Consider the following 25,959-nt stretch of genomic DNA (forward strand, 5'->3'; position numbering starts at 1 on the left):
GTAAGCACTTTACACATCTTCTCTCATTTCATCTCCACATCAATCCTATGTGGCTGTTACTATTCTTAATGCTATTTTATAGATTAGGCAAAAGGAGTCTCAGGAAAGGTTAAGTGTTTTGGCCAAGTCACCAGATAGCAAGCAGTTGATCTGGAATTCAGATCAAGATGTGTCTGATGCCAAGGCCATGCTTTTTCCAACTCACCTTTGGGCTTCGAAAGAACTATGTATGAAACTCAGGAAGCATAAATGAGATCCAGTAGCACATCTACAGAGGGTGTGAGTGGTCTGGGGATGTGTGTGTGTGTGTGTGTGTGTGTGTGTGTGTGGAGCACTGTGTGAAATGAAGCTGCGATTTTGATTCATTGTCCACTAACCTCAGAAGCTGGGACGCTGTGCAAAATAGGTGATACCCGGCCCCCCTAAAGTCACTTCACTCCTACCTTTTCAATGCCGTTTCTTGAGTTTTCTGGTTTCACCAGGATTGATGGTGGGGCAGATGCAGGTGGTTTAGGTGGAGGCTCACTCTTGATGGGGATTTCCTTGCCTTCCATGATGAGGGAACTGGCTGCTGAGCGGATCCTGGTGTCGCTGCCCCTGCTGACGCACGTGAGGGCAGGCTCTCCAGTGGGAGTGGGCTTAGGTCCCAGCTCTGCCACCACTGTCGAAGGTGAGGAGGGGACCCCCTGTGGCTGGTGGAACTGGAACTGCTGAGGCCGAACGACCATGGTGGGATTGTGTCTGAGGGAGCCCACCACAAGGGTGGGGATCCCTGACTGGGCAGGTCTCTGCAGGGATCCATCTGAGGAATTATATGACACAGATATCAGCATCGGGGGCTGCTGACAGCAGGTTGGGTTGGGGTTGTGCAAGCCATGTGTCCTGATATCCCGGAATAGTTAAGTGCTTTCGTAACTGGAGTGTACTCACATTCTCTCAGGGTCTTTCAGAGGTGACCTTATTCTTTTTTTAGTGCTGTTTGCTGATGCTGGCAGGAAGTAACTGCCTAGGCGAATGTTTGGTGGGGCAGGTGGGGGGGGGAGTGCTGTCAGAAGGTATATTGCTTCCATTTGCCTCCGCTCTCCCTCACACACATGCACACATGCCCTCCTACTCTCTCACTTCAGAGCTAGGGTTTGGAAAGTGAAGAAGACAAACCTAAAGAGATGGCTTCACTGTGGGAAGCCAACAGAGGTATGCAAACCAGAGAGGAAATGAAGGACTGGAGGCAGAAGAGATAGAAGAAATTGAGAAACAGAAGAGTCAGTCAACGGGGAGGGATGTGAGGGAGAGACAGAGGGAGGCAGAGAGGATGGGAGGGGGCTCTGACCAGCTATTGGGAGACAATTCTAACAGAAGCTGTAGGCATGTGGCAGTGGGGTCCCTTTTGTTGGGGGCCGTGGGGAGGAAGGGTAAGTGGAATTAAGGGAGAGTGTGTGCAGGCAAACATGACACCACATGGAAGCACATTTGGAAAGGTTTGGATTATGTGTGGATGAGCTTTGCAAAGTCCTATGACAGAGGTTCTGGAATCAGACTTACTCCCAGGGAGCCTGGGACAAGTCAGCCACATCACCTCCCGGCATCTCAGCCCCATGTGTAAACCAGAGGTGACAGCAGCACCCTACAGGGCTGCTGGGAGGCTTACATTTTATGATGAGTGCAAAATGTGAGGACAGCGCCTAGGGATAAATGCCCCATGTTTGTTAGGTCTCATTACTTTTCGGTAAAGAATAGCAAACCCTACAAATATACAAGGCTCAGGAATGTGATTTTATCACTTTCTTGAGCTTTATTTTGTTTTGTTAACTGAGATGATCCTCTTTCAGTAAGAGGAAGTCATTCCTTCCCCTCAAATTCTCTGGAGGACAGGAGGCCCCCATCCTTTTGGGCCTCCATCCTGTGTGGGACCAGGGGAACACTGGAGACTTCAGTGCACTCTGGGGGAGGGGACAGGAGACACACTACTGAGAAGCTCTGTTGTCCGCTTCTCCATAAGGGTCTCCCAGCATTTAGGGAGCCATCGGTGACATCCAGTCAGGGATGTGAGTCCTTTGTGATAGCCTGTAGACATGTGTGCAAATCAGAGTCATCCGTGTCCAGCACGGAGGGCTGCGCTACGACTGTTTGTCAAGCCAGATGTGAATGTGAAAAGCAGAGCGCTCACTAAACACAGTCGGTGCTCTCAGCTGCTGTGAGCAAGCCAGGCGCCATTTACACAAGTCTGCCCTTTCAATGTAGACATTTATTTTTCCACTGACAGCCCTATGAGGTACACAGTCAATTCTCCTGTCATTTCTCTTTGCTGTGGGGAGATTGATAGGTTGGCCAGCCTCACCTTGGGGAAAGGGAAAGTGAAAGCCTTCGGGACCTGAGAAAGTCAAAGCAGCCCTGGGCAGACATGTCCTTAGGCTCCTGGAAATGTGTGAAAAATCAGTTTTATGCCTCCTCTATTTATCTTGTTGGCTTCTCATTTCCAAGAGATTTAGTGCTTTCTTATCACATGAGCATATAGTGCAAGCAATCAAAACTTCAAGCCAGTCAAGATCTCTGCCAAGGCAGAGAAGGAGTGTGTGAAAGGAAATGTGAGCAACTGCCAACAAGACACAATTCTCAGCACTCCTAAGTGGTCTAAACCGAGTGTGAACATGTCAATACTGAGTCAAGTTCACACACTGGATGGACCAAAGATGACCTGCTTGGTTGTTGCAGCAATGACAGTATTGACAAAATGATCACCCTATACAGACAGTTATGGTTTCTTGAGACTTACTTTGTGCCATCAGTCTTACATGGATTACTTTGTTAAATCTACACAATAGCCCTGATGAGGTAGGTACTAAAGAGGTCCATTCACTTGCCCAAGCCTGCTGTGGTGGGATTATTTAGTACGTGTTTGTGTGTGTGTGTGTGGGGGGGAGGTGGGGGCAGGTCAGGAGGGAGGAGGAAGGAGGTGTGTGGTCAGGTAGAGGCAGCACAGTGGGAATGGTGGCCAAGCAGGTGGTCAGGTGAAGGCAGTGGGAGAGGGTGCAGCTAAGACTTTGAATTTTCTTGGCATGTTTTCCTGTGTGGCAGGAAAACTGTCCCACATGTTACCTTCTTGCTTTGATGAGTTGTACTGCATTTTCATATTTAACCATCTTTTAAGATGGAAGAGAGACTGCACAGCCCAGTTTAAAAGAGAGGATGTAGAATAAGCCAAATTTACTTTGTTTGCCTCATGGTCTTCAAGAGACATATGCAAATGTAGAATCTTCATGTTTTGTAGAACAATGGGTTTCAAACACTTTTCAAAATACGTGAAGATGAAGTCTTAGGTAGAAATTGCAGTATGTTAGGAGATAAAAGTATTGCCATGTGAGCAATGTGGATGTTCTACAGGTAAAAATAAAAGCAATATGTAGACAGCGCAGTAGGTATGATTACAGGGTACTATTTATGTATGTGGAAGAGCACTTGGGACAGAGGTTAAGGATATGAAGACTTATTTTTATAGAATATAATTTATATTAGTTAAATAACTAAGCAAGATTCAGAGAATTGACTCCTTAACCCTCTTTGCCTCCTCCTCCCCATCCTTCCCGTTTCCCTTTTGGCACCCCTGAGGTGTTCCCTGGAGCATAGTTTGAGAAGCACTGACCCAGCAAGTACTTTGCTTATTCTGTCCTAACTAGAGCCAGCCTCCACCTTGGCTGTGCTCTCATATGTTGGCACCAGGGCTGCTATCATCCCAGCCATTCAGTGTACAGGTATGGGGTGACCAAGGGCAGTGACCTTAAGTTGGTCTGGCTTCATCCAGTAAAGCCAGTCACTATTTGGGAATCAAAAGCACTCTTTACAGGAGCATACTTTAAAGCCACTATTTCGTTTTTGCAAAAGGTGCTCTGTCTACCCCCGAGTCAGATCCCCTCACTACTTAGCTCAAGGCACGTACCTCTCTGCCACCACTTACTCTTTCTCATGCTGCTCCGCCCGGATTTCCGAAGAGAGCCCTGTCCTAAAGTCCCCAGGTTGGCTGTGCTCCTCACAGGGTTGACAATGGCGGTGGGCACAAAGATGGACTTGAAGGGACGGTTCTGCCGGGGATCACCTTCTGAAATGCTGCCTTGGGAGGACACAGAGGAGTTGGATAATGTCCATGTGGTGTAGAGACCAGGACTCCGAGAATCTGGAAAACTAGATGTCTTTCTGGTTGTGGCAAGCATTTTAAAGAGAAGAAATAAAGAAAATGCTCAGTTAAGAGTCCTATTTTAAAAAACTCTCAGTTCTCAACCACATACTAAATGTGGCCTCTCTCCACCCTCTTCCTACCCATTTATACTCCCCTTATCAACTACACAGGCTTAACTAAGTAGGCCTCACCTCCTACAGCTGAGGCCCTGTGTGGGTGTGCTGGGGGCAGGGACAGGGTCTCATATTGGGGCCCTGATGGAACAGGAAGACTTGAATTTTGTCATTCTTCACACCAGCTCTGATCACTCCTGACCCCATGGGTTCAGAGCATAAGATCTTGTATGTGTTCAACTTGCTTTGCAGTTCTGATTTTTCTTTTTCTCCCTTCCTTCCTTCCTAGATCTCTTTTAGAGATCAAGAGATCGAGAGAGAGAGAGAGAGAGAGAGAGAGAGCACAAGAGAGAGCATGAGGTGGGGAGGAGCAGAGGCAGAGGGATAAGCAGACTCTGTGCTGAGTGCAAAGTCCAATGCAGGGCTCCATCCCACGACCTTGAGATCATGACCTGAATAGAAATCAAGAGTCAGAGGCTTAACTGACTGAGCCACCCAGTTCTGATTTCTTATTCATTCAATGACTTTTCCACTGGATTCTAAACTCTTTGGAGGAAGAGATTCTATATGACCTCTTTTATATCCTCTGTGTTCTGCATATACTGCTTATTAACAAATGTTTGTTGAATGGCTTCCATGATCCTTTCAGCACTGATGCCAGTCATTTGGGCTAACATATTTTGAGCACTTACTGGATTCTGGGCATTGGGCAATGCTTTCCCCACATTACCCCATGGGTTCTTCACAACAGCCTTCTGAGGTAGGTACTTTTAGTACTTTATAGATGAGAAAACAGACTTGGAGTTACTTGGCCAACCAGCTACTAGACCTGATATTTGAATCCAAGTCCAGGCTGGCTTCTGCTGTACCACTGAACTGTTATCACTATTTTACCACTGAGCACACCCCAACTTGGCTGGTAGGAGCCTTCATTGTTTAGGTAGCAAGGAGAACACTGCATTCTGCTTGAAAGAAATAAACTAAAGAAGGGTGTAGGACCTACACAAGCCTTCAGAAGATTCCAATTTTTCAGCCTTGGGCTGAGTTTTAGGATTAGTATTAAAATCTTATAGAACAAAAATCCCTAGTCCGTTGTTTCCAGCTTGTTACTCCCTGAACCCCATGGGGAATGGCTGCTATTTTACAGGCCCTCTTGCCTTTTTACTAATCCTACCCCAAGATCACAGTCCCTACTGAGCAGTCAATGGATCAGCTTGTCACCCTATTGATGAAATAACCTCTGCTAACTCCCCAGGAATGACTCACCCAAGGCCCTGGCTCAGAGATGCCCTCCCTGGTGGTCTTTCCGTTAATGCCCACAGGTTTCTCTTTGGGGTATTTCCCCTATTTCTCCTCCTCCTTTTGCCTAAAAAAGCGATATGGAGCTTAGCAACAAGCCAGCCAGTTATACAAAGATAAGTTAGGCTTCATTTAATGGGGCCCACTCTGCCCACGAAGCAGATGTAGCCAGAGGCCCAGGAATGATGCTTGCCAGGGCCTCCTACTCATGGCCAACAACCTGTCTTTGGTCCTTGGGGATGTGGTCAGTGAAGGGAGTAGGTTTAGGTTGCCTGCCGGTAAGAGCTCAGACTATATTTCGGAGCTGGGGGCTGGGCAGTGGAGAGAAATCCCTGCCTCTGACCTCTGTGGCAGAGGGCTGCATCTGTCCATCTTTTGAATGGAGGTCTCAAGGTCTTGGATCCTGTAAAATGGGCTGGCAACAGGAAAGACAGCCCAGCAGCAGTAACAGCAGCAGCAGCAGCAAGGACAGAATATAGCTAATTAGGCCCAAGGCAGCCTTATTTCACAAGTCCCTCTTTTGAACAACTATTACAGACCAAGCTACGACCTCATTTTTCTGAGCCTGGCACTAGGCCAGATTCCAGAAACTCCTACATCCCAAGCCCCGACCTCACACTGAGTCCCTCTATGTCTTTTGGCAAAAAGCTCAGCACTTGCCCAGCACTTTGGTCTGGTATCAAAGTACTTTGCTAATATATAGCAGTAGTCCCCATAACACCCCAGACCTGCAAACATTCTGATTCTTGTTTTCCAGATGGAGAGATTGAAAGACACTCTTGGGTTGAGGTGGGAAGAATGTATGTTGCCTCTGACTTGCTCTACTGTGCTGCTTTGAGTGTGCGGGTCTGTGTCCCTTTTTCCATCTGTGATATGAACCCATAAGAGCTCGCATCATATTCAACCCCCTCTGCCGTGCTCACCACTGGCAGTAGCCTCCTGCTGAGGCAGAAGCTCGCACCTTGGTAATCTTTATGCAGTTCTGTGTAGAAAGGTAAGAGAAATTAATGTTGGCTCGTGTGTTGCTTTTCTCCACCCATAGCACACCAGGAGGGCATACACATCTGGTAAAGGCTGCAAGAAAGAGAAATATCCTGGCTCCTGGAAGAAGGGAATGTGCTGGGAGGTCATGAGGGACAGAGGGGCCTTGGAGACAGGATCCAAGGGAGGCTGCCGAGAGCCCAGCAGTGGGGTTCTAGGCAGGGATTCTGATCAGATGCTGTTACCCCTGCTCTTGCCATGGATGGTTTTTACCTGCACCCACATTCTTTCCTCTCTGGTTCAAGCTTCCAAGTCCCAAGAGGGAGCATCAGATTGGCTGAGTTTGTTCCTCAGCTAAGTTGATGGGAGGAGGAGGTCAGTCTCTCTAGAGTTAGTACCAAAACTGTGACAGGAATGTGTTCATTAGGGAATAATGCTAATAAGAGCAAACATGCAAATGCTTAGGGGGTGCCTCATACTTTCAAGCCTTGGCTCTTTTACAAAAGGCTATATTTTACACCAAGAGAGCTGGTGGCAGTAAGAGGCATCACTGCAAACTGAAAGACAAAGAAGGTTGGGAAAGCCTCACACACAAAACCAAAGAGCAGGAAGGGGCCGTGTACATGTAGTCCAACCTGTTAGTCCTAACACAACCTGCTAAAAGTAGTGGAAACTCAGTAGACAAAGGACAACACCATTCAGCTCTGAGAGGCAGAAGGAGCTAAACTACCCACAGTGGAAAGGGTGGTCAAGAACAAGGGTGAACTGCTCCCAGGTAGACAAATTGGGCCATAGTCACCCATGTCTAAGATTCGTGGTGATAAGATCTTTCTTTGCATCAGGGGGCTATCAAGGAGAACTTTACACACAGAAAGCACTCATCCTCTGTCATCTAACAGCTCCCTGGAGACTATATTCTGACAGGGACTTTCTTGGAAATACTGGTTCCCTAGAAGCAAACACACCCATCCACATAGGTAGCACCTCAGTACACACATATGTTTAGGATTCTATGAACTCAAGATCAGGGACAGACTCAATGGCAACCTATGGCTGACACTCCATCCACTGTCTGACATGATGCCAACTTGGAACAGGTGAGTCTAGATGTTAATGACTTGCCGACAGACATAATACTTGTACTTAGAAGAAAAGCCAAGGAGGGAAAGGGAAGCCGGAGCCTTGAAGTCCACTGGAATGGAATCCTACATGCATTCTAGTTAGGGTAACCATTTGTTCATCTCTTCCTAGGAGCGTCTCAGTTTACACCTGCTCTCCTGGTATATTAAAAGTACCTCTATTTTTTCCCTTAAAAGTGTCCTAGTTTGGGTGACCAATTATATGGTCACTCTTATTCTAAAGGTTTTTTGTTTGTTTTGTAGAATAACCAGGACTTTGGGTTAAGGCCCGATGCATAAGCAAATGCCCTAGTAGTAGACATGATCATGGAGAATTCATGTCATGGAGGAAACTGTTCATAAGTTAAGGTTGCTCTTCATTGGCACCTCTAGACCATTCTCCCACCTTCCTCAATCCTCCTCAGCTTTGACTTGTACTATCAGACTCTACCACCTGCCACTCTATCTTGTCACCATTTCCTCTCTCAGCCTCTCTGCTCATTCCATGAAGATTTTAGTTTCTGGCTCACTATCATTCTCCCCAATGTAACTGATCCTACCATAATTTCATCTAGCCCTAGGGCTTTAAATACCATCTCAAGCCTGGACATTCTTCCTTAAATGCTAGGCTTTTGTACTCAACCATTTGCCAATATCTCTACTGGGATTACTAATAGGCATCTAAGACTTAATTTGCTGCTAACTGAGTTTTTGCTGCCCCCCCACCCCACTGCCACCTCTCAGAACCCCTCTCTCTCATTAAAAGGCAACTCCATAGTTACTCAGGGCAAAAACCTAGGATTCATCTTGATGACTCTACTCTTTCACACCCAATATTTCATTTGTCAGAAAATCCTGTTGTGTCTGCTTTCAAAGTATACTCAGAATTTAACCACTGCCTCTGTGGCTGACACCTGCCTTAGCTCAGTTTCACCTCTTCCCCAGATTATTACAATATGCTTTTAATTAGTCTCTGTGCTTCCATGATTTCTTTCTATAGTTTACTCTCAAGCCAGCAACTACAGGGATTCTGTTTAAAACATAAGTTAGATCATGTCACTGTTATGCTCAAAACCCTGTGATAGCATTAAAACCAAATTTCTCATTATGACTTAGGAAATTCTAGATGATCTGGCCCACCAGTTACCCTTCTGACCTCATCTACTACAAACGTCTCCCTCACTTGTAATTCAGTCCTTTTGGCCTTCATGTCAGGCAAACTCCCACTTCAGGGCAACCGTACTTGCTGTTCCTGTGGTCTGGAATACGCCTGCTTCATTCCTTCCCTTCTTCCTTCTTATTAGTAAGGCCATCCCTGACTAAGCTATTAAAACTGTAGTCACCCCCCACAATGACGCCACAAATTCTATCCTGCTTTTCTGCTTTTTCTTCTTAGCCTTTACTGTTAACACTCCGCATATATTACTTACATATCTTTTATATATTACTTGTATGTCTTGTGTATCGTCTGTCTGTCCCACTAGAATATAAGCTCTAGTGGGTAGAGATTTTGTGTCTTTTGTTCACTGGTGTTCATCTAGAAAGGTGCCTGACACATAGTTTGTGCTCAATAATTATTTGTTGAATGAATGAACCAAGGCAGCAGTTATAGACACACTTCCTTTGCCTATGGAGATTTTGCAACTTTCTAACAAATTCCAAGGACCTTCCACTGAAGGAAATAACTTCAATTCCAACCTTCTGCCATATGAAGAAGTCATTTTATATAAGCCTGGATCTACGGAAAGCTAGAGGTGACCTGTACTCTTCCTAGAAAGGGGTCTGGTCTATCACTTTGCCAGCCAACCTTTTTGGAAAAAAAATCTATGCATTAAAAAGTGCAGCCTTTCACTGAACCAAAACCTTCTAGGTTGTATCCGCCGGCTCACTGCCCCCTCAGGAAATAGATTTCCAGTCCACACAGCCTGTTATGATCCCTCTGACCCTCGTCTTCTGCAACTTAACCCTAGTTTCTCTCTGTGGTATGCTTCTCTGTCTCCTCACCATCCTTGTTGCCCTCCTCTGGACACCGTGCCCCACCTACATGAAGGTCCCCCAAACTGGACATATGACTGCGGGGCTGATTCCCAGAGAGTATAATGGGTTATCACTTTCCTCAGAGGTATGTCACAAAGCCAGCATTTGGTGTGTGCTGACGGCCTCACAGCCTTGTGACATGCTGTGCCTGGGCTGATGTGGGGGTGCGGGGGAGGGGGAGGGGGAGGTGCTGGGATGTGTGTGCATCTGTGGTTCCAGTACGAGCAGCTGGACAAGGGGAAGTGTTTCATGTGCCAGAGAATGAAAAAGGTTAGGAGCACTGTAAGGGACACGGACCTCCAGGGTAACCTGCCTGTGGCCTGGGGTGTGTATGGATAGGTGGTAGCCTGAGTCATAGAAACTCGCCTACTGGCCTGATGTCCTAAGAAGTTTCCTGATGTTCTGAAGTTTCCTCAGAGGGGTCTTCTGATCATCGCATGTTTCCGTTATTCAACTAGATGGGAGTGTCAGGGTGCAGGGTATGAATGGGATTTTGGTGTGTGTGTACAGTATTAAAACCTGAAACTCAGTTCTTGAGTGGGTTGCTGAACTCTGTACATCACTTTCCTCATCTGTAAAATAACATCTATTTCATGAGAAGGACTCTTGGGCCTAGGCAGTGAGGTAAGAGTCCTTGTAAAATGTGAAGAGCTATAAAAAAGATAACTTGTTACTATTTAAAAAAATAAAGTGTTAAGGGGTTATTTTTTGGCCCCTGGCCTAGGTGACCCTGCCGCTGCTCCCTGAGAATGGAGGGGACGCACCTGAAAATGGGTATGACATAGTTGTTGGGGAAGATGCCGACCCGCCCAGTGACCAAGGAGACACCCCTGAGCCAGCCGTCTGGGTACTTCCCCAGGACCCTGATGCCTTCTCCTTTGTGCAGGTCCAGCTCATCGGGTCCATGGGCTGAGTAGGAGTGCAGGGCTACAAACCTGGGGAGACAAGGGAATGGGTGAAGAAGGTGAGTGTGCCTAGCAGAGGGCTTGGAACCAGCAAAGGGTAAAGGGAAATGGAATGTCAGGGACCACTGTCCCAATGGTTAGCAATAACAAACTTCTTAAAAATGACACTCCAGTATGGAAGGCAGGTAGCAGTGATGGAGCATGGCGAAACCACGGTGGAGGGGCCCACATCCCTGCCCTTCCCGATTCAGTCTTCCATAGAGTCCCACACAACTGTGAATCACTAAGCTAGGCCACTGTGGCATTGTGACAGTGCGGAAATTGCCCTAGGACAGATACAGGACCAGGGATTGGTGGCAGAGCCTGGTCTCACACAGGAAGTGGTGGCTCTGCCCAGAGTGCTTTTTCATACTGCTCAGAGTATTACCCAGGAAAATGGTTGTAGCCAGCAAGTGAAGGGAAAGGAGAGGTCAGAACAAGCCTCTCTGATCCACTCCCTCTCCTGAGAGTGGGGACATGTTTGAGCCCCAGGAGTGGCCCAGGGAGCTAGCTTAATGTAGGCAAGGAAGTAGACCCTGAGAATTGGGGGGAGGAACAGATTTTAGTTTGTGAGCACATAGTAGAATCCTGGCTTCGTGGAAGGATAGAAGAGAATGGACTTGTAATATCACAATATGTCCTTGGGTTTGAGCAGCGACTTTCTACTCTGTAGTCCACACAGGATCAGGCAGATTAAATAACATCCAGATATAAGTCAAGGGGTGAAGACACTAGCAAGGCTGTGAAACTAAGAAAATCTGCCTGACTAAAAGCATTAAAAAGAACCCATGATGGCTTGCCAGATTCAGGTGACTAGTGTATGGCTTCAGGCTGGACATCAAGAAGTCCTTCCAGACTCCAAGGACCATGAGACACTGGAAGGTTTTATCAAAGGGGCTGAGGGTGTGTCCTCATCCACCAGGTTTTCCTCCTCTAAAATGCTGTATTTATTTTCTGCTGGTCCTAAAGCAACATCTTTTTGTGACCCATCATTTTGAATCTATATAGTAAGTCAGTAGAAACTGCAATATCCAACCTCCCAGCAATGTTCTGGTGTATAATCTTCCAGTCTCTTTCAATTCTTGGAAAATAATGAGCTAGGAGGATGTGGTTTGCCAATTTATGGGGTTTTATTAAGCATGATTTCCTTTAAAAGATGTAAAGGAAGGGGAGCTATTATCTCTCTAGATGGAATGGTTTGGGAGTGGGAATGCTTGATGGCAGAGGGATGGCAAAGACGGCCACTCTGGCCAGGACCTAGAGATGGAGGGCTGAGCTTGTTACTCACATGTTGGCGGAGAGGTGTTGCTGGGATCCAGGAAGACTGACGATGGCTGTGGAATGTCCTGGGGAGGCGGGTACAGGGTGGTAAGTGCTGACCTACACAGAAAGAAAAGACAGCCAAGCAGAACCAGTGAATGCCACAAGCCAGGCCCACAGCAAAGCTGCTGCAGAAAGGCCTGATGCAGCTGAAAACCAAGAGCCATGCCCAGTGCCACCCATCATGCATCTTCTCTGTGGTTTGTGGCTGTGGGCAGAGTAGGGTGGAGATAGACTGGTTTATGGCCTGCTGGGGTGGTATGCCAGGGCTGCATTCCCAAAGACTGCTCAGATATGGGCAGAAGATGAAGACTCATGCAATTTCCAGTTGACAGGGCACTGCCAGGCTCCTTGATTTCCGCCCCCCAGTCTCTCCCCACCTCCTCCCAGTACACTTAGCCCTCCTATGGAAACCTACTCTCAGAAAATGATATGATGGCTACTAATGAGAACTTAACACTGGCCAGGCACTTTTAAGTGCTTTGCAAGTATCATCTAATTTAATCTTTACTAAAGGTACTATTATCTTCCCTAAATTTGAATAAGAAACTGAGGGAAAGATCACCCAATTAGTAAGAAATCAAGTTTTAAACTCAGGTAGTCTAGGTCCTGAGCCCATACCCCTGTTAGTGCTCATATTAATACACACAGAGACATACCAGTTAACCAGTGATTTGAATAGGTGAATCTGAATAGTGTTCACTTTGCCAGGATGAGAGAGGGAGTAACAGTGCTAGACACACCCGGAAACTACTCTCCTGGCACCCTGCCTGTGTTACACATGACCTTGCTTCTTTCCTTCTTGCCACCTCTCATAGATGTGACTGCCCCTGCAGTTAGACTATAATTTGCATGAGGGCAGGGACTATCCCTTGTTCATTGATATCTTTTCTATGCACTCAATATGTACTTGTAGCTTAAATAACAAATAAATGAAAAGGTCTTCCTACCCAGTAGAAAGACCTACTGTGATGCCATTTACAGTAGACCCAAGGACTGACGTAATCTCAACCATTTCCATGTCTTCCAGAGTAAATACATCACCATGAGTGATAATAACTATATGTGTGTGCCTTTTTAGGGCTGTACTTTTGTGGGTACAACTCTTGTTTGTATATGTGTATTTGGGCAAGTGGGGATGCATTATTGAGTGCATGTGTCTCTTGTTCTGTGTGTATGTTTGTTTACAACTCATGACAATTATATGCATATGTGCGACAGTATGGTTTATTGTATATTTGGTTATGTTCACACATGTGAGTCTCTGGATTGATATGCATGTGTCTGTATATCAATATATACAGACTGTGTATATATACTGTGATGGTCTGTATAAGGGCCTGTGGTTGGAAATGTCTATGTGGGATTCTATGTGTATATATGTGAACTCTAGAGGTGTGTGCCAGTATACATGACTTGGTAGTTTTGTGTGTGTTCTTTGTTGATGATTGTCTAAGTATATGTGTGCTGTGTATTTATGTTTGCCAGTTCTAGGATAGGATTAGAAAACCATTCCAGTCAGATAATAACAAGGGTTGAGGAGAATGTAGAGAAACTCAAACTCTCATACAGTTGCTGGTGGGTAGGAATGTAATATAGTGGAGCTTCTTGGGACAATAGTCTGATGGTTCCTCAAATGATTAAACAGAATTAGCAGTAGACCCAGTAAGTCCACTCCTAGTACATACCCAAGAGACAATGTAAACATGTGTCTACATAAATACTTATACATGAAGCATTACTCATAATAGCCAAAAGGTGGAAATAACCCCAATGTCCATTGACTGATGAATGGATAAATAAGATGTGGTGTATCTGTACAATGGAATATTATTCAGCCATAAAAGGAATGAAGTATTGATACAGGTTATAACATGGATAAATCTTGAAAAAATTATGCTAAGTGAAAGAAGCCAGATACAAAAGACCATATTATATAATTCCACTTATGTAAAATGTCCAGAATAGACAAATCCGTAGAGATAGAAAGTAGATTAGAGGTTGCAAATGAGAAGGGTTATGGGAGTGGCAATTAAAATACAGGGTTTCTTGTGGAGGGGAAGAAACATTGTAAAGTTGTGGTAATGGTTGCACATATCCATGAATATATTTAAAAACCCCACTAAATTGTACATTTTAAAATGGATGAATTGTATGGCGGGTGAAGTATATCTCAATAAGCTCTTAAAAAAATTCCGTAGTCACCCATCTGGTGCTCTCTAATGCTGCATAAAATAATCTGAGCTTTGCAATCAAATACTGTCACACCAGTTTCTCTTAAACAGAGAAGAAAAGTTGCCAGCTTTTGGCTAGGCTGCTCCTTCCCTGTGACTGGGCAAGATAAATCCCTGCTGGGCTTGGGAGATGTGCCAAGGGAGAGTCTTGTTATGTGAACAATTAATCTTATGTGCATGGAGACGGTTGGACCACTGATTAATCAGGATGTATTTCACTTAATACCCATGACTTTCCAGTGTTATGTTTGAGTAAAAAGCCCTTCTAACCGTAAACACTATTAATCATTAAGGGAGGGGGAAGATGCCAGAATGCAAAGCCATCCCTCCATGGCACCAGGCTATGTCTTTTTATTGCTCTGGGTCTTCACCTGGAGAGGGGGGTCCTTCCCCCTACTTGGAACACTGAACCTCACCAGGACTAAAACTAGTGGACTTGTGATGGAGTGCTTTCTGCTATGGAATGGGAAATGAGGCTTGATTCTCAGGTTGTGAGGTTTCCTGGCAGAGAAGGAGAGTATGTGTGGACAAGGAGGGAAGAGGCAAAGGAGGAGGGAAAGAAGGGGAGATAGTGGACAACTCTGGGGGCAGGAGTGTGTGTTTCAGAAACTGGGACAAGGACACAGTGAGAGAAAGAAATAGAGCTAGGGGATAGAGGAAAGAAGGAAGAAGAAAAGACAGATGAAAAAAATGTCAGAAAAAGTCTTATAAACCTTATAGAAGATGGCAAACAACCCAATTAAAAATACCACAAAAGAAGATGTATTAAGTGGCCAAGAAGCATGTGAAAAGATGCTCAACATCAGCAGTTATCAGGAAAATGTGAGGTAAAACTACCATGAGATACCACTATATACCTATGAGGATGGGTAGAATTAAAAAGACTGACCATACTAAGTGTTGGTGAGAATGTGGAGTAACTCTAACTCTTATATACTGCTGGTGGGAATGTAAAATGATGCCACTATGTTGGAAAACAAGTTGGCCATGTTTTATGAAGTTAAATATACACTTACTACACTACTCAGCAATCCTACTCACAAGTAGTTATCAAAGTAAAATGAAAACATATGCCCATACAAGGACTCGTATATGAATGTTCTAAGTGGCTTTATTCATTTTAGCCCAAACTCGAAACAACCCAAATGCCACAAACTGTGGTATAACCACAAGGGAATCTCCCTGGCAATGCAGGCAATGGCATGGATAAATCTTAATCTCATCCTAAGTAAAAGAAGCAGGACACACAAGACTACATATTCTGTGATGCCATTTACATGTCATGCTAAAAAATGTCCAAAGTGCCAACAGCCAGGGGTGAAGGGAGAGGACTGACTGATTGTAAAGGGGCACAAGAAAATTTTCTAGGGTGATGGAACTGTTCTGTAACTTGACTCTGGTAGTCAATCACATGCCTTTATACTTTTGCCAAAAGTCATTGAACTGTATCCTTAAAATGGATGGACTTTATTTTATGTGACTTATAGTTCAGTAAAGCTGATAAAAAATATGAGTATATTATCTAGTTGGCAGGAAAATCCAAGTAAACCGAGCTCTGGGGTTGGTCAGAGGAGGGTATAGGGATGGTTTTGCTTATTGACGGGCAGCTAGCTAGTGACTCTCATAGCAGAGGGCCACCTGGGTAGGAGAGAAATCAAGAATGGAAATCTATGGATCACACCCAATCTCAATAAATAAGGCCAACAAAACTGAGTGAATGAATGAATGAATGAAGTGATAGGAAAAGAGAACAAGATAGACAAAGGTAGATAAGAGAAAAAGTGGCAGGGAAGGAGGACAGACAGAACAAGACAGAAATGAAGGTCCCACCCAGTAACTGTGGACAACCAGGAGATGGCCAGCTTCTAAGGAGACAAGTGTGTTCCTGTCACCAGACTGAGTGAATGGGTCTCTGGCAGGTGGTTCTCTGCGGTCAGCTGTGACCTCAGGTCCCTATGCCACAGGGACCTGAGGCCGGATGCGAGGTGTTCCAGCAAATGGTGCTTCCTGGTATAGAATCTGGGGGCTTGAGTGGGGATGGACGGAGGGAGTGTATTTGAGGGTAGGGGTGGATATTTCTGCGATAATCTAAAAACATTTTTTTCCTCTTTATTGAAGGAAATGACACATTTAAAGGAAGCCTTTATCAGTAGCAGAAGAATATACCACTGCATGGCTTCTGGGTGTTTTCGGGTCTGGAGGTGTTAACGAGGGAGGAAACAGGCATGTAGTCTGGCATGAGGTCCTTCCCCAGCAGCCACACATGGTACGCAGAATGAAGCTCCATCTCAGGAGTCTGGAGGGGAGGTTTAGGTTAGTATTCAGGCAATGTGGGGTTAGCATTTGCCAGGGTTTGTGATTTGGGCAAGTGATCAATTCTGTAGGTCCTCTATGTCCTCACCTGTAAAATGAGGGCAACAACGATAGTTCTCTCAGAGTTGTTATGAGGATTAACTAGAGTAATCCATGCAAATTATTGAGCACATTGTAAAAGCTCAATAAGTACTACTTATTTAGATCTAGAACGAGATTAGCTGCTGCACAAGGTAGAGAAGGGGTGGGTGGAGCATCTACCTCCTTTAATGCAATAGCCTGCAAGGTTTGAACTGAAAGCAGGACCTAAGACTGTTGTGGGGGATGGGAAGAAGCAACCCCATCTTTCTGGAGGATAATGTTCCCCAACTCTCCAAAATGTAAGTTTGTTGTCCCCCTCAACCCATACTGTGGCACTCAGCTATTTCCTCCAGGGCTCATGCCTTTTGGCAACTTAGTGGGCATGAGGAGTGTGAACTCCTCGGGAGCCCATGGTGCATCTTGGTATTCCCAGGAGCTAACAAGGGCCTCGAATCTACAGTGTTTACTCAGGTTTAGGAGAAGAGCTGCATTTTAGAGACAGAAAAATAGGTATTGTATGATAGTGCTCACCATTATCGATAATCTGGAGTCGACTATCAAACTTTATAAAGTTAAAAGCTCATTCCCCTGTAAAGATTAAGAGTCTTTAAGTCTGATTAAGAGTCAGCGATTGCAATGCGTGGACCTTATTTGGTCCTAGCACTGGGGTTAACGTAGTGAACAAGGCAGTTAAATCCATAATTCTATGAGCATGAGGAGTGCTGGGGTGGAGGTGCTCTGGGTGCCGCCAGGGGAGGCCTGCCTTGAGCTTCGAGAGGTATCTCACTCTCAAACCCTATAATTTCAGTGCTAACTTCTATACCATCCTCATGGTCATTCTCCCTGATTTTACCAATGAGGAAACTGAGATAAAAAGTTTACATGATTTTGTGGAGGTGGCTGGCAAATGGTGGTCAGGTGGCCACTGGAAGCAAGAACCCTATATTCAGAGCCCTTTCTGTAGACACCAAGGTTAACATTTTTTAAAAGATTTATTTATTTGAGAGAGAGAGAGTGCACAGATGAGCAAGAAAGGGAGAGGATCTCAAGCAAACTCTGCAGTGAGCATGGAGCCCAACACAGGGCTCGATCTAACAACCCTGAGATCATGACCTGAGCTGAAATCAAGAGTTGAATGCTTAACAAACTGTACCACCCAGGTGCCCCAACAGTTACCATTTCCATATTTCAATATGTCTAAAGGGGTCCTATATATGAGGCAGGTTGGTGCATCCTAGAAAAAAATCATCCTGCATTCTGTTTTTATGCTCATGGATATATTATACTCACGATGACTACCATCCCTGTTCAGTGCCCCGTGTAATGTGGAGTAGATCCGAAGGCTGGAAGAATAGTGTTATTTTTTATTTTTGTTCCTTATCTGAACAAATTTTGTTTTGTTCCTTATCTGTTCCTTATCCTTCCTTATCAGAAGCAAGGTCTCAACAGTCAGGGCTCTTTCTGCCACACTGTTCTCCGTCCTTCCCATCTCAGTCTATGTCAGAGCCAGCTCAGCCTGATGAGCAAGGAGAGGCCACCCAGTGCTATTTATTTGCCCCATGAGTAAAAACACTGAGAAAGAGAACTCTATGAGTTGGCAGCAGGTCCCTTTAGGTCTATCTCAAAAAAAAAAAAATCTTCTCAAGTACCCAGATAGGTCAGCAAAGTATCTGTAAAGACTACTGAGTTTATGTCTCCTAGGTAGTCATCAAAGCTTTGAATATTCCCTGTGATCTGCCTCCTGCTTCACCTTCTTATATTCCCTCTCACTTCTTCACCTCCATCAGCCTTGGGTCTATTTTCCCAGATCCCTGAGCAGGTCACACTCACTTTCTGTCTCCCTTGATCTTTGCAGAACCCCAATCCCCATCTCTGCTCTTCTATTTTCCTTTGTTATGGAAATTTTAAATGATAAATATATAACACATACAAATAGGTGTATATAATTTTATGTATCACCGAAAGAAGAATAATAAAACTAACACCTGTATACATACCACCCAACGTAAAAAAAACAATAAAAATAGAAATTGAATACTGTACTGAGAGGCCTCCTGCATATTCCTCCATAATCAGGTCTCTGCCCCCTCCTTGTAACTACAGTGCTGAAACGGATGTTCATCATTCTCGTGCTTCTCTATGTAGTTTTACCATCATGGCATACATCCCTAAACAACATGTTGTTTAAATTTTCTGTTTTTGAATACGGTGTGAATGGGATTTGTGTTGAGCATATTCTTCTGTGAGCTGCACCTTTGGCTCAATAATAAGTTTTTGTGGTGGATTTTCACTGCCGGTGTGTATTTCACTGCATGCATATACCACCATTTAACCATTCTATCATTTATGTGTCATCTGGGCGATGTTCAGTTTGGGGCTGTTATGAACGATGTTGCTATGAGCATTCTTGTATATGTCCCTTGTGCTCCCCCGCCCCGAGCAAGAGCTTCTCCATGATCCATATCGACAAGTAGTATTGATGGGCCATAGGGTATGAGCCTGCTCAGTTTTATTAGGTAATAACAAATTGTTTCCCAGTGTGGCTGTAACAATTTACACTTCCACCAGCAGCAAAAGGCAATTCCTGTTACCTCATAATCTTGCCAGCATGTGGTAATGCCTAGCTTTTTAATACCTGTCTATGGTGGGTGTGAAATGACAGCTCATTGTGGTTTCAAATTAATTTCTCTGAGTACTAATGGGCTTGAGTTTCTTTTCAAATGTGTATGGGCCATTCTTACGTCTTGTATGAAATGCCTGTTCATGTCCTTTGTCTATTTTCTCTCCTCTGTTGGGTTATTTTCTTAAGTTATGGAATTCTAATATCTTGGATATGAATTCTTTGTAGCTTATATTTTTACTCTGTAGTGTTTTCTGATAAAGTTCTGATTTTTAATATAGTCAAATTTATTATTTATTTATTTATTTATTTATTTATTGATTATTGATTTTAAAGATTTATTTTTATTTATTTATTTATTTAGACACAGAGAGAGAGAGAGGCAGAGACACAGGCAGAGGGTGAAGCAGGCTCCATGTCGGGAGCCTGACGCGGGACTCTATCCCGGGACTCCAGGATTGCGCCCTGGGCCAAAGGCAGGCGCGAAACCGCTGAGCCACCCAGGGATCCCCTATAGTCAAATTTACAATATATTCTCTTGTGGTTTATACTTTAAAAAATCTTGAATATGATTTTTTTATCCCAAGGTCATAAAGATGTATTTCTTTATAGTCTTCTAAAAGTTTTATAGTTTTGCCTTTCATATTTAAGTCTTTAATCCACCTGGAATTGATTTTTGACAAGGGAGGAATCCAATTTCATATTTTTCCACATGGATACCCAATTAGCCCAATGCCATAGTTCATTCTTCCCTTCTGATCTGCAAAGCCTGCTCTCCCATAAATCAAGTCTCCATGCTATGTCTATTTCTGGGCTTTCTAGTATGTTCCATTGGTTTAATAGAATACCTATGCTAAAGCCGTGCCATTTTAATTACTACAGCTTTGAACTAAAATTTGGTATTTGATAGGGTAGGTCCTCACCCCAACCAAATTCCATCTTCTTTAGAAATACCTTGGCTATTATCTTGCCTTCCATTAGAATTTTAGAATCACCTTTTGGGTTCCAAACAACCTACTGGGATTTGAATTTATAGATAAATTTGAGGTAAATCATTTTTAAGATTATGGAGTCTTCCTATTCAAGACCATGGCAAAATTCTTCATTTATGTTAGGTCTAATGTCTTTCAATGGAGTATTATAAATTGTTTCCAAAAACGGCTTGCATGTCTTTTGTTGGATTTATTCCTAGAGATTTGAAAAATGTAGTTGCTTTGTAAATGGTATCCTTTTAAGAAAATATTTTCTATTTTTTTTAAGAGTACAGAAATGTAATGAACTTTCTTGTATTGACCTTTAACCAGGACCCTTGCTAAAGTCATATTGATTCCTAATACTTTTTTTTTCTCCGATTCTTCTGAGTTCTCTATATGGACAACAATATCGTCCACAAATAATGAATGATAGCTCTGTTTCTTCTTTTCAAATACTTAACCTTTTACTTCTTTTTCTTGCCTTACTATACCGGCCAGGTACTCTGGGAGGGACAGTGTTGAGGAGGAGTATACTAGGCATTCATTCTGTTCTTTTTCATATGCTAAAGGGGAATGCCTTTAAGACTGAACCATTAGGTAGGATGTTTGCTGTAGATTTTTATAAATTCCATTTATCATGTTAGGGAAGTTCCATTTTATTCCTAGTTTGTTGAGATTTTAAAAATATATGTATAATGAATGGACGTAGAATTTTTTCAAACATTTTTTTCTATAGCTATAGAAAAGGTCACATGATTTTCCCCCTTTAATCTGTTAATGTGATAAATTACATCAATTAATTTTTGAAGGTTAAACCAACCTTTCAATCTTGGGAAAAACCTACATTAATCATGATGTATTCCATTTTCATGAATTCCTGGGTTTGGTTTGCTAATATATGCTTGAAGGTTTTGCATATATGTTTAAGAGCAAAGTAGAGTTCAAATTTTCCTTTCGCATATTGTGGTTTTCTGGTTTTGATATTAAGGATATCTTAGCCTCATGAAATAAGTTAAGGGATGTCTTCTTCTCTTCTTCCTTTCTTTGGAAAAGTTTATAAAGACTGAAAGGATTCATCTGTCAACCTGTTGGGATCTGGGTTTTCTTTGTGGGAAGATAAAAAAAAGGTTTGTTTGTTTGTTTATTTATTTATGAGAGAGATGAGTGCAAGCACAAGTACATGCACTGGGATGGAGGAACAGAGGGAGAGAGATAGAGAATCTTAGGCAGATTCTTTGCTGGGTGTGGAGCCTGATGTGGGGCTTGACCCCAGACCCTGAGACCTGAGCTGAAACCAAGAGTTGGATGCTTAACTGACTGAGCCACCTAGGTGTCCCTCTTTGTGGGAAGATTGTAAATTTCTTTAATGGTTATAATATTATTCTAAAGGGTTGCCAACAGCTGTTTATCAGATGTAAAATGTTTTTCATGAATCCTGTTTGCTGAATATAAATTCCTTATTAATTATTCTTCCGCTGGCTTCTTTTGGGAAAAAAAGGTGGTGCTTGGAATATCTGTGTAGAAGTTTGGCAATCCCAGCCAACATGGACCCCATAATGTGAGTTCAGGTCCTTAGAGTCAGTCCCACGCCTTTAGTCAAGAAGAACTCTATAAGACAGTCACTGACTATGTGGATTTCTGTAACTCCATGAGATGCTATGCAGCCATGGCTAAGAGAATGAACTTGGGCTGTCTGAAATAAGTTCAAATTTTGGCTGTGTGAAGCTTAGACTTAATTCCTCTGAGTCATTGTTTCTTCATCGCTAAAAGGGGGCAAAGTTAGTTGTAGTTACCTCATAGAATTTTTGTGAGAATCCAATCAGACCATGCCTGCAAAGTACTCCGCACAATGTCTGTAACTCTGATGAGATGGGAGACATACAGGGCAGATTTGTGAGAAGATGATGGCAACAGGACTTTCTCATTCGGACTGGATTTAAGAGGGAAATTTCATTCTCTAGGACACAAGAGCCAGCCACAATAGTCCACATTCCCATTGAGGATGACTTGGTGATGGGTGTATTGACTGTGCGTGGGGGACAGGAATTCAGGAGTCTCTTTCCTGACACTGGATTGGCCTATCTCAACCTAGGGCTTCCAGAGAAGGATAAGGTCTAGCATCTCTCTGTAGCTGTGTTCTGCATTGGGTTCCTGGGACAAAGATGAAAATGAACTTGTTCCTTAAACCACAAAGACAAAAAATCTTCTTTAAACTGAGTCCTTTGGTTGGGCACTGTGACCCCCAGCGCTGCCACTCTCCCTTCCGTCCTCTACCTCAAGAAACCTTGCAGGCAGGTTTTAGTACCAAAGCTGAGTCTGATGGGGTGCACACTATTAGGGCTTGTTCAAAGGCAGGGTATACCCAAACCTTAATTATAACCCTTGCCCTCCCAGTCATAACAGTCCATTTGAGAAGTAACTGCATGGCAATAATTATAATTAAATCCTCTCACTGGGCTTCATTAAAGGCCATAAAAATTTAAACAAGCAAAGCTCCTCTTAAATTTGCTGTGGTCTTCTCATGGCGTTTATTCACAGAAGATGCTTGTTATGCATTTACTAAGTATCGAGCGCCAGGCTATGTCTTGAGGATCGGTGACAAAGGCCAGTGTGCACCAGGATAGTGCAGACTGTATGAGAAATCTTCAATCTGTCCCACATAAGGCTCCTGACCTCACAGTTGCCAGACAAAAGCGTCTCAAAGAAGCGTAAGTCTCTCAATATTTAGAAATATTCTACTTGCTTCTGATAGACTACATGTGGTCCTTAGAGATTAGTTTTCTATGGTGGAGATATTTGGGCTGACAGTTCTTTCCTGAGCTAAGGAAAAATGGACCCACGAGGAGATCTGGATGGGAAAAGTAGCAGACTAAAAGCAGTCAGAAGATGAAGTAGCATAATCAGGAGGAACTCGGAGTCTGCGTTCAGATTTTCCCAGGTAGAGCTCCCCACATTGTTACTCTTTCACAGAGTAACCCTGGACAAGCTATTGAACCTGCCTGCTCCTAGATTCCTTTATCTGGTTTAGGTGAGTTTGACAGCTTTTTCTCTACAGATTTGGCAATTTTTATGGGTCTGACTCTGGGGGAGATAGCTGGAAAGGCAAATTGAAGTAGGACTAAGAATTAATTTTTAAAAACCCCTTCTAAAGAATTTAGTGAGTCCGGAAATCATTTGACAATGTCAAATTCACTTGGCATTTTCAGAATGTTAACTTCTTTCCATGTGTTTGTTGTCTATTAATATTTTTAACATTCTCAGAGGAATCACTGCAACCACAATAGACATTTTTGTTTAAAAATTTTTTTAAAAAAATACCTATTTATTTGAGAGAGAGTGAGCTTGTGAGTGGGGATAGGGGCCGAGGGAGAGAGAGAGAGAATCTCAAGCACACTCCTCACTGAGTGTGAAGCCATATATGGGGCTCAATCTTATGACCCTGTGATCATGACCTGAGCCGAAACTAAGAGTTGGAGGCTTAAACAACTGAACCACCCAAGCGCCCTCAGTAGACATTTTTAAAAAGAGAAAAAAAATTGTTCACTGCCCCACCACATTATCAATTCATTTGTCTTTGCTCTCTTTGAGTAAGTAAGTACTCTCAATAAATGAAGGATTTATGATCTTAGGAACTGTAGGATCTCGAGCTCTCATAGGCTAATACCTTTTTTGGTGGCAAGTCTGCTTTTCTCTTCTGTATCGCTATCATAGGAGATGCTTGGGAAAACACCCTGGACAGAGGCTAAACCCTCTGATGTGGTTGGTCACTTAACAATTTTTCCTTCTCATGGGATTGATGGGATGTGGCTGCAAAGTCCTTTCTAAAGGCAGGCTCAGGGATCTACAATGAGTGAAAAGGACATGTGACATTTCCCAAGCCAGTGCTTAAAGCCCATTTCTGGATAGCATGCTTGTTGTCTTTGTGATTCAGAGGAAGCTTGCCCTCTCCTGTCTCAAATTAGATTTAAATAGTTTTGATTGGCTGCCACCACAGACCACCATCCCTGCCCTGAGAGCCCAGCCTTGGTTCTAAAGAGGCTGAATACCCTTCCAGTGAGCACTCTGCAGTCTTCCCCTTTCACTGAGTAAACCATATATGCCCAGGGCCCTAGGCTGTTTATATAATTGATACATCTCACCTTCCAGGTTCATGCACTGCACTTGAAGGAAACAGAAAGTAAAGCCTTTCCAGGTGTCATGATACCTGCTAAAAAGGGATAAAGACATGCACTTGCATTCAGGACTGGATCCCTAATTTTGGCCCCTCCTTAGAGCAACTGTAAAAGTATTATTTGAATCTTTAGTCTTTAGAATGATACCCCAGCACACAGTAAAGAAAGTCAGTGTCCAAACCCTCTGGGGCAGCTGTGAAGAAACTATCCTTTTCCCAGTTCTCTCTTCTATTGGTGTTAAAATTTGCTGATAACAAACTATTAAGGTATATTTTTGGGAGAAGTTTTCCTTCTTATTCTTTATCTTCTCTAGAGGTTCCCTAACTCAGCCTCTTCTCCCAACAATGGTTTTCCACAAAAGGTGGGTGTCATTTCTCTCAAAAGAAGGCTATGTGCCATGCTGGTGGATTTTGACTGGCAGATCCTCATTTACATTTGGAGAGCAAAGATTTGGGAATGTGTGATGCCTTCCTCTCAAGTTGTTCTAAGTGTTCTGATTGCTAGGTGTGGCAATGTGAGCATCACGTCGAAAAGAAGGCACAATCCCTGCCCTTAAGGGGTGTATAATCTCACTGAGATAAAATGGGGGGATACCTAAACAGATTTTGGAAATCACACAACTACAAGAGCTAGTATGTACAGAATGCTTGCTAGGAGCCCCCTGTTCCTAAGTACTCTGTTATCTCATATAATCCTCACAATACACCAAAAGGTTAAATTCTATTATTAGCATCACCATTCCCAGTTTACAGATGAGAATGTCAAGGCAAAAACATATTAAAGTAATTTTCCCAAGGCCACAGAGCCAGCAAGTTGGCTAAGCTGGGATTCATACCTAAAAGTCCTGACTTTAGGGGTGCCTGGCTGGCTCAGATGGAAGAGCATGCAATTTTTAATCTTGAGGTTGTGAGTTTGAGCCCCATGTTGGGCATAGAGATTACTTAAATAAATAAACTTAAAAAAAAAAAAAGTAAAAATCCTGACTTGAGAGCTGGCCCTCTCAGAGCTCCCTTCAGTATGCAAAGCAGTGTATGCATTTTGGAGGTTGGATCAAGTGACTGGCTGGCAGTAAAGGTGGAAGGGTGCTCAGGGTGCAGGAGTCAGTGGGGGATGGAACCTTCAGACAAGCCCTCTTCTGCTCCCTGTACCTCATTTTCCAGGCTGAGCCAGGAAGGGTTTGTGTGGTTTCTGGGGACTCTGTAAAGACAATTAAAAAGAGATTTCCCAGTCACAGAGGTTTTATGGCATACTTGTATGGCTTTCATGAGGCACAGGCAGCAGGATGCCAGGCTGGGCTGTGGCTCTGCAGGAGAGGACTGACTACATTGGGATAGTCACACATGCTCAGGTGGCCACTGGCCAAAACAAAGATGTCACCACACCCAGTGTCACTTTACCCCATCACAGACTGGATAAAATGGCTGTCCCTTATGTAATAACCGAACTCTTTTTTTTCTTTTAAGTGCTGTGGCCGGGGGACTCAGGTTCATGCCAGTTATGTGAGTCTTGAAAATTCCAAAGGCCCTTCCCTTTGGCTTTAGAATCCTAACACGTGGGAGCTGGAAGGGACCCTGAAGATAAT

At 43.7% G+C, this 25,959-nt stretch overlaps 1 protein-coding gene across 7 annotated transcripts in view; it reads right to left on the bottom strand.

Annotated features, from left to right (window-relative positions):
• Positions 1-25,959, bottom strand: part of SH3RF2 (SH3 domain containing ring finger 2) — a 132,354-nt gene that overhangs the window by 19,747 nt on the left and 86,648 nt on the right. For 5 of the 7 annotated variants that reach the window (XM_055331216.1, XM_055331217.1, XM_055331221.1 and 2 more), the window contains 4 exons: positions 11,952-12,043; positions 10,484-10,654; positions 3,935-4,188; positions 444-802 (listed from right to left, as the gene is read on the bottom strand). In XM_055331216.1, the coding sequence (XP_055187191.1) occupies positions 444-802; positions 3,935-4,188; positions 10,484-10,654; positions 11,952-12,043 (876 nt within the window). The remainder of the gene's footprint in view (positions 1-443; positions 803-3,934; positions 4,189-10,483; positions 10,655-11,951; positions 12,044-25,959) is intronic. The other 2 variants (XM_055331222.1, XM_055331223.1) reach the window with 2 other exon arrangements.

Source organism: Nyctereutes procyonoides, unplaced genomic scaffold, assembly GCF_905146905.1.
Source record: "Nyctereutes procyonoides isolate TBG_1078 unplaced genomic scaffold, NYPRO_anot_genome, whole genome shotgun sequence".
Classification (NCBI taxonomy): domain Eukaryota; kingdom Metazoa; phylum Chordata; class Mammalia; order Carnivora; family Canidae; genus Nyctereutes; species Nyctereutes procyonoides.